Genomic DNA, 12,926 nt, shown 5'->3' with positions numbered 1-12,926 from the left:
TCTCTAATGGCTCTTTGGAACCTATCGCCACTGAATAAAACTATTCCCACTGCCGCCACAGTGATTTCCAAAACTTCACAAGCATTCTGTTTCACACTTGGGAAGAAAGCTAAGATACTCCCAGCCATAAATCCTTCCCCAAATACTTTAAACGTAATTGAAAAAGCCTGCGTAAATATGAGCACTTTTTGTAAAAACAAAACAAAAACCCACCCAGGAATGTGTTTGGTTTTTAAAAAAGATCCAGAGAAGAGCTGTCTGTACAAAGACCAAGCGCATGTGCAGTTAAAATGAGTTACATGCCTTCCGCTCTCACATGGCAATTCAGCGTATTTGCCAATCGCCAGCTCTGTGCTGTTCACAGCCTCCCAGTGCTCTTTAAGGTTATTGTTACAACCGAGATGGTCTCTGGAAATCAAACAGAAATGAGTCGCCTTTCCTCTGTGTACGGCGGCCAGTTAAAATAGTACTGTATGCAGAAAGCACTAAATATGTAAATCATATTTTCCTTTTCCTTTATGACTGCTCAGATCATTTTTTTTTGGACACACACATAATCAAATACAAAGGCACGCAGCTGCCGACTGCAGAGGAGAGATAGCAAGAAAAAAAATGAATCCATTTTCTTTCTGTGTCTGGTAAGCTAGCAATTGAATGGCAGGACTCCAATAAATATATATACACACAATCTCCCTTCTGGCTTGAGTGATCGCATCTCTCTCTCTCTCTCTCTCTCTCTCTCTCTCCTCTCTCTCTCTCTCTCTCTCTCTCTCTCTCTCTCTGTATTTGTGTGTGTTTGTGTGTGGGGGGGTGTCTCATACACACACACAATGCATACACAAAACACACAACCTCATGTTCATGCACACAGGCATGAGCCCATCTGTCTACATGCATGCTACGTGCTGATGACCAAGTGCTTTGACTGGATGCCGGAAGTCCTACTCACTATCGGTCAGCTCCCATAGCCGCGGGGGCAGATCGCTGAAATACTCGTGGCTCAAGGCGGCCTGTGCTGACAGCCTGTTCTTTGGGGAACACTGTAGAAGCTTGGAGGCCAGGTCCTCGGCGTGATTTACATAGCTGAGCCTGCAAACACAAGAAAAAAACAAAAACAAAAACAAAAAACAGAGAGATCATCAGGCCAAAGAAGGAATTCTCTGAGCAGGACCTAGGGCTCACCACCTCTAATTTACTTCAGTTTACTCCTAGCCAGGGAAACAACCTAAATTACCTGCTGAAATAAACAGACCGAATACATGTGGACCCTCCCAGTGTGAGCTATTCCAAAATGGCCTCTTCTGTAGATATGCTAAGTATTGTTGACTTAAAATATTTCGACTGTAAGCAAAGTACTGATGATTTCAGAATGGATAGAAGTGAGCTAGGAAGTAGGAAACTGTAGATGACAGTTTATCAAATAGTTGCCAGCATTCACTCACTCATGGGCTCTCTTTGTAGGTCAGACCCATATGGATGCATTTATAGGAAATTAATACCAAATAACTAGGGAAATTAAAATAGAGCTGTTATTAAGTTCTCTAGTTACTAAAATTACTTTTCCTCCAAGAATTTATATTTTCTTGCCTTAAATAAAAGAAAAATTACCGAAGCAAGTGTCCTGCCAAATGCCAGCCATTCTGATACCAGCATCCAGGTTAACAGACAGATATGCCTAAATGATACGGGGCTGAATCGATTCAAGATGACCTTTAAAAACAACAGTAGATAGAGGGTATGTGTCTCAAGATTAGGGGAGAGAGGGATAGAAGCAAAGTCTTTGATGTGGTATGAGCTCTCCAAACGGGAGGCAGTCATGCTTGTTCTTCCCAGTTCTGCTCTTCATGGAAGCTATTCTGACGGTGGGAGCAATCAGGCATGGATAATTAACCTAACCCGGATGCACTCCCTCTAGAGAGAGTAGAACATATGGCAGGCACTTTCCCCATTCTAGTAGTTATTAACAGTCCAACAAGGAAACCACCCCCATTTGGTGGTGTAGAAAGTAGGTAGAGGACGGCGGTGGAATGCTCGCCGAAGCAATCCGTGTTCTCCAAGGGCTTTTAGCCATCCATCTCTGTGCTCCTGCAAGCAGGGCTAACTATACCAACTCTCAGAGGGGGCAGCCAGACGGGGGCTCAGGGCCGAGCTGTTCCATGAGTATTCTAAAAAAGCCCTGACGGTGTTGAACATGCCATTAGCCTCAGCCGCCTGCTCCACACTCCAGCCTTTCTGCACTGGGAACGTGGAGCTTCTAGGAGGGGGTTGTGGAAGGGGGAAAGGAGTTGGCGCACTCAGGCAGAGACACTAAAGCGGAACCCAGATGCGTCCAGGAGACCTCTTTACATCTTCCCATCAGAAGGCATCATGAATGGATCTACAACTACAGTGGATGTTTGTTTCATTTGTTGGTTTTTTATTTACAGACAGATCCATGGACTGGCTTTAAGTGTCTCTGGCTGAGAGGTGTCTGCCCACAGGAATAGGGGTTGTTTTCAAAGCCCTTCTTCTCTCCCTTACGGAGGGGTCTAGGTCAACAACATTGTAACTTCCTGCTTCAAGACCTCTCCTGCTTACAAACTCGCCATTAACAGTTCTAAAAGTCAAGTTTGAAATAGACTCCCCAATAAAGGCACAATTATATTGACAGTACTGTTTATAAATTACACAACGAACATCCAGTTCCTATCAATTTTATATCAATTTGATAAAACAGAGCAATCAAGCCAGACTGGAATCAGAGCTGAGTATGGGGCCTGACACAATTTTGTATACATTAAATGAATATCATTTATTTAAAGAGGAAAGAATGCTGCCAATCCCCCCAACTCGTGGTTACAGTATTTGGTATGCTGGTATCTGGTATCTAACACTCAATTCATGACCATAGGCATGTATGCATGAGGAGTACAGAGCAATGAATATCATTTCTTTCTCTTAGTCAAGGTGGGTTTCGAACTCATGGTCATCCTCCTGCCTCAGTTTCCTGAAGGGCTGGGGTTACATGAGACACGAACTACCATGTCTGGCTTAACACATTTTTTTCCGGATCTTAATTTTCTGTGTAAGAAACAAAATGGATGAACCACATGTGTCCGCAGTCCCTCCACTTCAAAGAACTATGTGTAGCACTTGAAACATGGCTTACTGTTTTGAAGAACCGTCAGTATTTACGGTCTGCCTTTGCAGGTTACTGCATTCGGATATAAATGTACCTAAATGTAAGGAACTCTGTGGGGTGATGTCATACAGGTGAGGCAGATACAAGATAGAATGAGGCCTGCCATTGGATGAGAAGGAAGGATGGGCAGGAGAAAAGTTTGAGGGAGGAGGAGGAGACAGGAACTGGAGGGGACTGGAAGAACAGGAAGGAAGAGAAGCCAAGAGAACATGGAGGCTGACATTAAGATTCCACTCTGTGTATTTACAGGTTGTTATTAATATTCTTTCTTTTTTTTCTTTTCGGAGCTGGGGACCGAACCCAGGGCCTTGCGCTTTCTAGGCAAGCGCTCTACCACTAAGCTAAATCCCCAATCCACGAATATACTTAAGGGATGGATGTGTATAGGGCTTTGTATGTTTTGGTGGGTAATTATATCTTATCAAATGGATCAGAGGTTATTGTGTGTTCTTTTATGTAGTGATTTAAGTGTAAGAGAGTGTGCAGTAGCTAGAGAGACTGGGTCACCACAGAGTTGGGATGTGTTTCTGGCAAGATATTTAGCAGATATCTTGGGGCACTGTGGTGCCAGATCTAGTGAGGGTAAAAGACAACATTTTAAATATAATTTTACAACAACAGAGAATTCATCAATAGAAGACAATCGTCTTCTATTCATTCTTCCCACCCAAACTAACTAAACTTTTAATAACGTCTATGAAATAAACTTTTAGTTGTGATATCAGGTTTATGCACATAGTTTAACTCATAAATAAAATTCTCATTTGTATATGTTACTACTTTTGTACATATTTCTCACATGTACTTCAAGAAAAGAACCAACTTTGTACCAATTTTTCCCAGTGCGTTTTTAGTGCCATTGCTAGAACCACTCTCCCGGGTCCACCTAAGTTGTGTGAGATATCCATGCTATGGGGAAGCAGTTTTATCTGAAACCATCGGTTTACCTTATCAGAGCTCTATAATGACGTGGCTATCCATCTCCTGTTAGGATGCATATTTGCCATATCTTCCATAGAAACCCATGAGTGTTTTATGCTGTGCAAGGCTGGTGCTTAGACGCATCACATTCTAGAACTGTTATACCTTCCACATAAAGTAGGACTTTCATCCTCATATGGTCTTTTCTACGTTTAGTAAGACATGCTAAGCTAAAGTTCACATTTCTCGCTCATTAATTTGATGCCTGCATGTGCCTTTGGTTTAGTGTTCCTCTGACACCTTTTGTGACCTGCCTTCTCTTCCGTATATATTACATAGCTGGGTTTAATTTTCATGCACTCAGGCATTCTGTGACTTAATAAGAAAGTTCAGTCTGTTCTCACTTTTTGAACTGCTGCTGCCAGGGTAATTGTGCATTGCCATCTTATCGTCCTGTGCCTTTTTATTTTCCTACCTTCTTTCAAATTGAATTTGAATATTCAATATCTTCTAACTTCCGTTTTTGTCTTATATAAAATGTTTAAGTGCTTGTCCCTGTACTCATGGCTACTCTTCTAAAATTTTAAAAAGAGTGCCATTATTTCTTTTGATGTTTAAGATCTTTCAAAACTTTCAAGAGATCATGAAAACTAAACTAAAAAACATTTCCCATAGGATTATAATCACACATCTATTCTTAAAGTAACATCAATATACATTATAATTTTACTGGCTATACAAATTTAAAACTATGCAGTTATTAAATTACACAGATCATCTGGCATAGAGAGTAGTAAATGTGTGCTTAATTCACTACCAGAATCTCTCTCTCTTTTTTTTTTTTTTTTTACAAAGTGGGTTGTGAACAGAAGAAAAAAAGAAAGCAGACTTGCCACAAAAATATTTGGTAAAGAACTTTATTAGGTATGAAAAATATTTCACAGAACTTACTTTTTTATGATTAAGAATTCTTGCTGGTTGTGGTGCACATGCCCACGGGGTAGGCCACATTAAAGACGGAGGCAGGAGTATTGGGCTAGACTGAGCTACATTTTTTTATAATTCCAGCCTGAGCTACATTTTAAAGACAAGCTGGGTGTGGTGGCAACACCTATAATCCCAGGACTAGGGAGGCAGAAGTAGATAGAACTCTTATGAGTTGGAGACTAGCTTGGCAAGCCTGGAAATTCTGTTTTAAAACACACACACACACCCCCTCAAAAAACAAAAAAATTAAAAGAAAATTTTTGCAGATAACCACCGAGCATGCCTATCTTTAAAAAAAAAAAGATGAATAGCCTTGTAAGAGCACCAGTGGAAGGGGAAGCCCTTGGTCCTGCTAAGACTGAACCCCCAGTGAACGTGAGTGTTGGAGGGAGGGGGGTAATGGGGAGAGGATGGGGAGGGGAACAACCATATAGAAGGGGAGGGGGAGGGGTTAGGGGGATGTTGGCCCGGAAACCGGGAAAGGGAATAACAATTGAAATGTAAATAAGAAATACTCAAGTTAATTAAGAAAAAAAGAAAAAAAAAGAAATGTAAATAAGAAATACTCAATTTAATAAAGATGGAGAATAAAAAAATAAAAAAAATGAAACTTATCTTTCTGGAAAATCACTTATATTTTGCTAACAATACTTAATAGCTCTCTCCAAGTATTTCTTCAGCCTTTCTAGTTCAAGCTGTGCCCCAAAGTGCAAACATTACATGAATTTAGGGTTTCTTTTAAACTTGAAATATTAAAAATGTATGCTTCTATACAATATGGATTAACATGAAACTTTGACCTAGAGGTTTTTATAACAGCACAAAATAAAATCTATAGGCAGACATTAAACCATAAGACTTGGACCTTAGTAGACAAAATCACTGGCCACACAACTTTGGTGTGCACTGTTTGAAACATGGCAGTCATGAACCAAGAACAAAAAGGCAGACAGACAAGGCAGACTCTTCTGCCGGTGTTTGAAATGATCACTGTCGAGTAACTTCAGGTCTAGGATTGGATTCCAAGGACCTCAGTTCCGAAGGATGATGAAAAAAACGTAAGGATTCTGCTCGGTGATCATTCACGTATCTCTCTAAATGGCTCACAAAGGGGCAGGATTTTGGCATGGGAACAGTCTAAAATGTAACCAGCACTGCGGACACAAATGAATTATCTTAGCGGCTGGGCTGGACACTCACTTGCTAAGTTGGGATTCCAACACCGCATAGCAACAGGTTATAGGAGCTCCACTGGGCTTACTCACAAGGCATCACGGGTGAACTTGATACTGTCTCCATAAGTTTTGCTGGCTCCCATACTGTTTTGTTTTTCTGTATCTAAGTGTACAGTTGCACTTTAGGGCAGTACTTCTCCAAATGCAAATGGTAAGCTCCACTCCACCTAGATATCCTGAACGTCACTCCACCTTTGGTTAACCATAGAGCAGCAAACTGTGGAACCCTCCAGAGGCCTGCAGCTCTGGACAGCAAGGCCAGACACAGCCTGCCATCACCAGTCTGATCAGTGGTGGCGAGACCTGAACTGGGGCACCTTTGCGCTAAGGAAGCAGCCTTAGTCTTAGCTCTTGCTTCACGTGCTCTATACTATGGTAGTGCCAGGCTTTCCTCAGTTTTCTGTAGGTTTATTTAAAGCCACATTGACCTAACAATTGACCATACACAGGGTTGCCCTGTGTATGACATTACAAGCTGGGGCTTGTCGCTCGAAGGAAACTCAAGGGGAAGGGACACTTTGGAAAGGAGTCTGAATGCAGTATGCACATGTAATGTAAAGAAGTTTTAATGTAACAAATCCTCAGCGCCTGTTAAGTTGGAGAAACAGGAAGGGAACATTCCGACGGCAGGAGTGATTTTTTTTTTAAAAATTATTTTCTCATCCTGACTGCAGTTTCCCCTCCCTCCTCCCCTCCTAGCCCCCTCCCCCAGTCTCAGGACCCGCTTCCCCTCTCCCCCAGATCCAATCCTCCTCAGGCCCCCTCCCACTGATAGGAGTCCCACAAGAACCCCCAAGCTGCACAACCATTACATATATGGAGAGGGCCTAGGTCAGACCCATGGAGGCTCCCTGGTTGTTGGCTCCATCTCTGTGAGCCCCTATGAGCCCAGGTTAGTTGATCCTGTTGGTTTTCTTGTGGTGTCCTTGATACATTCATCCAGGAATGAGACAACAGAAAGCAAGTTCTACCAGGTTCACCCACTTAGGCCAGAACTCTTGTAAATACTGTTCCTATTTTAATTCCACCTCGCATGCCTTAGCCTATCTCTAAGTGCTTGCTTCCTGGTGGGGTAGTCACTGGTTTCTGTAGGGCCCTTTTCTACAGAGGAGTCACGCTGTGACTGGCAATAATCTCCATTGCCCTTTAGACAATTCCCAAACATGTGACCAAAAGCCACAGCACCACTCAAACTATAGCTAACAAATGGGAAAGCTCCGGGAAAAGGCTGGCCTTTTCCGGCAACAAGAAACTCCACTATTCCTTAGCTCCGAGCACTTAAATGTGACTAAAAATTAAGGTTTAGGATACAAAATAATTGACAAAAATAATTAGCCTACGAAATAATTGAAGAAAAAAAACCCACTAGAATGCAGTAATTCTAATGACACACGTCTCATCTTTTATGTAATTGTCTAATATTTGCTTTAATTTACTTTCTTCAAAAGATGCGCATTAAATGCTATTATTCTTGCTGCTGCTGGTGTCGCTGTGCTGTCGCCTTACCAGTGCTTGCTAGTTTATCAGGTCACTTCCCTCCTCCTGTTTCAGACATGCTTTGCTGCCTTCATAAAAATCTCAAGGTTGCTTTCTTTCTTTATTATTCACTTATTTACTATTTATTTATTTCACAAGCTTGGTGAGTGTTTCACATTCATTCACTGGATTTCATGTCCATCAACTCCAGAAAAAAAAATGCCCCGGTGTTAACCCTTTCAGTTTTTTTTTTTCTTTTTTTTTCCGGAGCTGGGGACCGAACCCAGGGCCTTGCGCTTGCTAGGCAAGCGCTCTACCTCTGAGCTAAATCCCCAACCCCTTGTTAACCCTTTCAGAATCCTCCCTCCTCCTCACTAAGTATGCAACGTGTATATTCACTTGTCCATACTTTTCATCTGCTGCCTCCTGTTTCCTCCGATAGGTAATCACCTCAGAGCCACTTTTCACTCTGACTGACTTGCTGGTTACTGTGTCCAATATATAGTATTTATTCATTCATATAATCAATCATATGTATCATATATGTTATACATGTATACTATATATGTATATGTATATAATCTGTATATGTATATATGGATACAGATATGTATAGTGTATGTATCTAATCCGTATATGTATTATATGTATATATGGATACAGATATGTATAGTGTATGTACCTAATCCGTATATGTATTATATGTATATATGGATACAGATATGTATAGTGTATGTATCTAATCCGTATATGTATTATATGTATATATAGATATGGATATGTATAGTGTATGTATATAATCCACATATATGTATTATATGGATACAGATATGTATAGTGTATGTATATAATCTGTATATGTATTATATATTATATATGTATATGTATAGTGCATGTATATAATCTATATATGTATATATGTATATGGATATTTATAGTGTATGTATGTATATTATATGTATATATGGATACAGATGTATATAGTATATGTATCTAATATATATGCATGTTATAAATATAATATCTATGAAACATATCCCAATGACCATTTTCAATAACTGAAGTCTTGAGTCAGGAGGGGTTAATGGAATTCCTTGTGCTGCTGTTCTCAGCCCCAAAGATTCTCTCTAATCACACACCTGTAGGATTCCTGAGGACCTGGGGACTGAGAATGTTTCTCCATGGTGATTTCCTTTTACTTTTCCCAAGAGCCCAGTGCTCTCCCAAGACCCAGGGATTTCACAGATTCTTGTTGTTGGCTTTTGAAACCCCAATAAGCTGTGTAAATTTAGGCCAAACTTTAGATCTTAGGGGAGACATTTTCATCTCTTTCCAGAGGAAAAAAATGGCATGAAAAATTTTTCTTGCAGTTTCTCCTCTCTAGAAGCAGGTTTGTTTGTTTTGTTTTAAATAATAAAAACACCTAGTCCACAGATTAAGCTGAACTATATTACTGAAGCCCACTCCTGTGCCCTGAGTTCCTTCATTCTGTGTAATACTCAGTCCCTGTGCCCTGTCTTTCTACAGCAGTGTTTCTCACTTTAGACAATAACTCCGGGAAATGGCAACTTCTTTTCTCTGTTCTCCTTCCTTCCTTCACTCTATCCTACCAGAGATTCCCCTTCTTGACCTGCCTGTGAATTTAAAAGGATGTACCTTAGGTAGCATTGCAGGTAATTTCTAGTGTTAGTAAAGTGATGCGCGCGCGCACACATACACACACACACACACACACACCTATATAAGCTCCCCACAATTTAATTATTCAGTACAAAACCATCCATGTAATTTTTATATCTCCTTCCCTGTAATAATCATTAAACTACTATCTCTGTGTGCCCCTGCCTCCTCTCTCATTTTTGAAAAGATTTGTTTGTTTGTTTATGAGTCCACTGTAGCTGTCTTCAGACACACCAAAAGAAGGCATTGGATCCTATTACAGATAGCTGTGAGTCACCATATAGTTGCTGGGAATTGAACTCAGGACCTATTGACGTGCAGGCAGTGCTCTTAACCATTGAGCCATCTCTCTAGTCCCCAACTCCTCTTTCTAAATTACTTCTTTCAGCTCTCCTCTATTTAGGATCAATAAATAGATTGATTTATTGGCCATGTGAAGTTAATACAGCTTGTTCTTTCACCATATAACCTTTTGGTTCCTTATGTATATGAAGGGCCAGAGAAACCCATAGCACATGTGTGGAAACGTTCACTTCCTTTTCCTTTTTAACATTGATTGATTGGCTGGCTGGTTGATTGAATGACTGGTTAATGAAGGAACAGGAGGGTGGATAGTTGGGTACTAAGATAACCTTAGAGCATTGTTGGTGGCCAGAATACAACCTATGGGAGTCAGATCTCTCCTTCCATTCTGTGGGCCCCAGGGGTCAAACTCAGGTCATTAGTCTAGGCTGCAAAAGCCTTCGCCAGTGAACACCTCTCTGACCAATACATTTTCATTAAAAAAAAAAAAAAGAAAGAAAGACACTGCTGTCTGTTGAAATTCTTTGGGGAAAATCTCTGGAATTTGGAGCTTAAGTGCATGTAAGCAGATCTGGAGCTTAAGTGTGTGTGAACAGAATCTTATACGAGAAATAACTTTCAAGTAAATTGAAAATATTGCAACTCTGCTGTCTACACCATAGAGAATGCTCTGCGCTCCTCTTAACTTACCCTGCCACCCTCATTCTCTCTTTCCTTGAAATTTTTTAAGCATAAAAGGTGATAACGTGGGTAATGAAATGCAGCCTTAGTAATGAAATGGATCATCGATAGGAGGCAGCATACTCTCTATGCTTTGCATGGGGTCGTTTTGTGATTCAGAAACACGACAGAGAGGGTGGCACAAACGGCTTCGCTCCAGCGGTAACACCGCATAACCTTGAATCTGGGGAGGATGTAACTAAGACGTAAGGGCAGTAGGTTTAGCATGGGTCTGCCAGGAGCAGCCTGCACCATTCCTCTGCCTCCCAGGAACAGACCCGAGAGCGCCTTCTGTTCCTCTCCATCCACCTTTGCACCCATCTGCTGCAAAGCAAGCAGAAACTGCACCTTTTGGAAGACAGAGCAAGACAAATCCAGAACCCACCATTAGACTAAAGAAGACCGCCAAGGTTGAAAAGAGAGAAAGGATAAAAAAAAAAAAAAAAGACAGAAAAGAGGAAGCAGCTGCTCATGGCTGGGTGAAGCGGGCCCATCCTACAGTGCAGGGCTCCTGGAAAGAGGAGAGACAATGAACTTGCTGAATGCCGGGATGTTTGATCTGGACTGATTATATCTATAGACGTTCATCTTAATCTGAGAAAAAAGAACTTTAAAAAAATAAATATTTGGTGGCTGGAGAGGTAGCTCAGTGATTAGAGAACTGTCTATTAAGGTCCCGAATTCAATTCCCAGCAATCGCATGATAGCTCATAACCATCTATAATGGAGTCGGATACCCTCTTCTGGTGTGTCTGAAGACAGCAACAGTGTAGTCATATACATAAGATATATTTTAAAAAACAACCAAAATGAACATTCATTTTTAATCCGCCATCACCAGCACCAAAGTTCTGTGCTCAGGTCCTGGTTCTTTAAAGACTTCTTCAAAATAAACATCCCTGGAGGAATGTTATTTTTCCTTCTTTCTTTACTTTTCCAACTGACTGAGGTCAGTTTTTGTTTTGTTGTTGTTATTGTTGTTTGGTTTTTTTAGTCCATCTTATAAAGCAGAAATGAATGTTTTCGCTTTTGCCTTCTGTGCTTCTGAAAGAGTCTTTCCTCCAAAGCTTATGATAGATCTGCTTACAGAATGACTAAGGATGACTAAGGTCCATTTTGTTCTCTAGAGTTGACTTGCAAATATGTGTAATATATCGCAATATATGATGTTACTTGTAACTATGTGTGGTAGTCTAGTATAAGACACTAATTTATAATTATTGATGTAATAGATACATGTAATATATAAATCCTCACTGGGATCTTTGGATGCTTCTTTCATGTGAGCTGGATAGAGTGGGAAGAGTTAGACTCGGCACAACGTACTAACTGTAGCATCCGGTGAAGGACCTACCTTCATACAGAAGCTTGAGGTGGCATGGAGCAGAACAGAAAGTCCTAGAATATTCCTCACTTGAATTTCACAGTTTTGGGATGGAAGTCTGTAAACTATGAGCCTTTGTCTGAAGCACAGTCACATTTACCATGCTTCCTTTCATACATTGCATAACTACCTGGAGTAATGGGAAGGGCTGTATCCTCTCAAGGAGCATACTACACACTCTCCCCAGAGCGATGTTACAGTGCCCGGGTCCTTCCAATTGGCAGCATGCAGGCTGATGCGGCAGATGCGGTGGTGGCCACTGGGTTTAATATCGACCTCTTAAAACTGCATCCGTGATTTATGAAGTGGCCACACACCGACCGTAGGGATCAATCTCTGCTCTTGACAACACCAGACTGTGGATGTAGCTCTCCATTCTGTCTGCATACCAGAAGCAAAGCTGCTTCTTATCAGGGCTTCTGTTAGAGCGAACCATCTTCCTACGTCTCCTGGTTCTCAGAAAGGGTCTTAGTTTTAGAAAATAGCAAAGACACAGGGATGTTCATCATAGAGAGCACAGTCCTTTTCTGATTCTCTGCTTTTAGCAAAATATGGTAAGATTCCTCCCATAAAGGTAAATGAGAAACCTTGACATAATAGTTTCCATCAATAAGTTAGGTTTTAGTGCATAGAAAACCATTTGAGTCTCCCTCATTGATCCTAATGGCAATCTCCTTTACAAACACTTGCCCCTATCAAGACTAATTCTCTTTACTATGAATGTCCACAGTGATAAGGCTATTTGCAGGAAGCTCTGTCATCCATAAGCTGTTTCTTACCAATATCATTTTATTGACTCAGATGATCAAAGAATTATTCAAATCAGACAGGTTCACGGGGAAGTGCTGTGCAACATTGCTTTCCATACATGACATGACCATTGACCTCATGAACTCACTGCTACCTGCAAGGACAGCCTCACAAGGTGGGGCCATTCAATGTTCTTTCATGGATGAGCCCTTATGGTTAATGGTTATGGTTGCAGGGGCAGGAGAGTGGGTGGAGTCTATGCTCTGCAGACACACCCCTATCCCCAACT

General features: G+C 41.0%; 1 protein-coding gene across 9 annotated transcripts in view; it reads right to left on the bottom strand.

Annotated features, from left to right (window-relative positions):
- Cdk14 (cyclin-dependent kinase 14) overlaps window positions 1-12,926 on the bottom strand; it is a 582,117-nt gene that overhangs the window by 82,105 nt on the left and 487,086 nt on the right. For all 9 annotated transcript variants that reach the window (XM_087657963.1, XM_087657960.1, NM_001395582.1 and 6 more), the window contains 1 exon segment: window positions 950-1,089. In XM_087657963.1, the coding sequence (XP_087514089.1) occupies window positions 950-1,089 (140 nt within the window).

The sequence above is a fragment of the Rattus norvegicus genome, chromosome 4 (assembly GCF_021556685.1).
Source record: "Rattus norvegicus strain SHRSP/BbbUtx chromosome 4, alternate assembly SHRSP_T2T, whole genome shotgun sequence".
In the NCBI taxonomy this organism is placed as follows: domain Eukaryota; kingdom Metazoa; phylum Chordata; class Mammalia; order Rodentia; family Muridae; genus Rattus; species Rattus norvegicus.
This window is presented reverse-complemented; position numbering and strand designations above follow the sequence as displayed.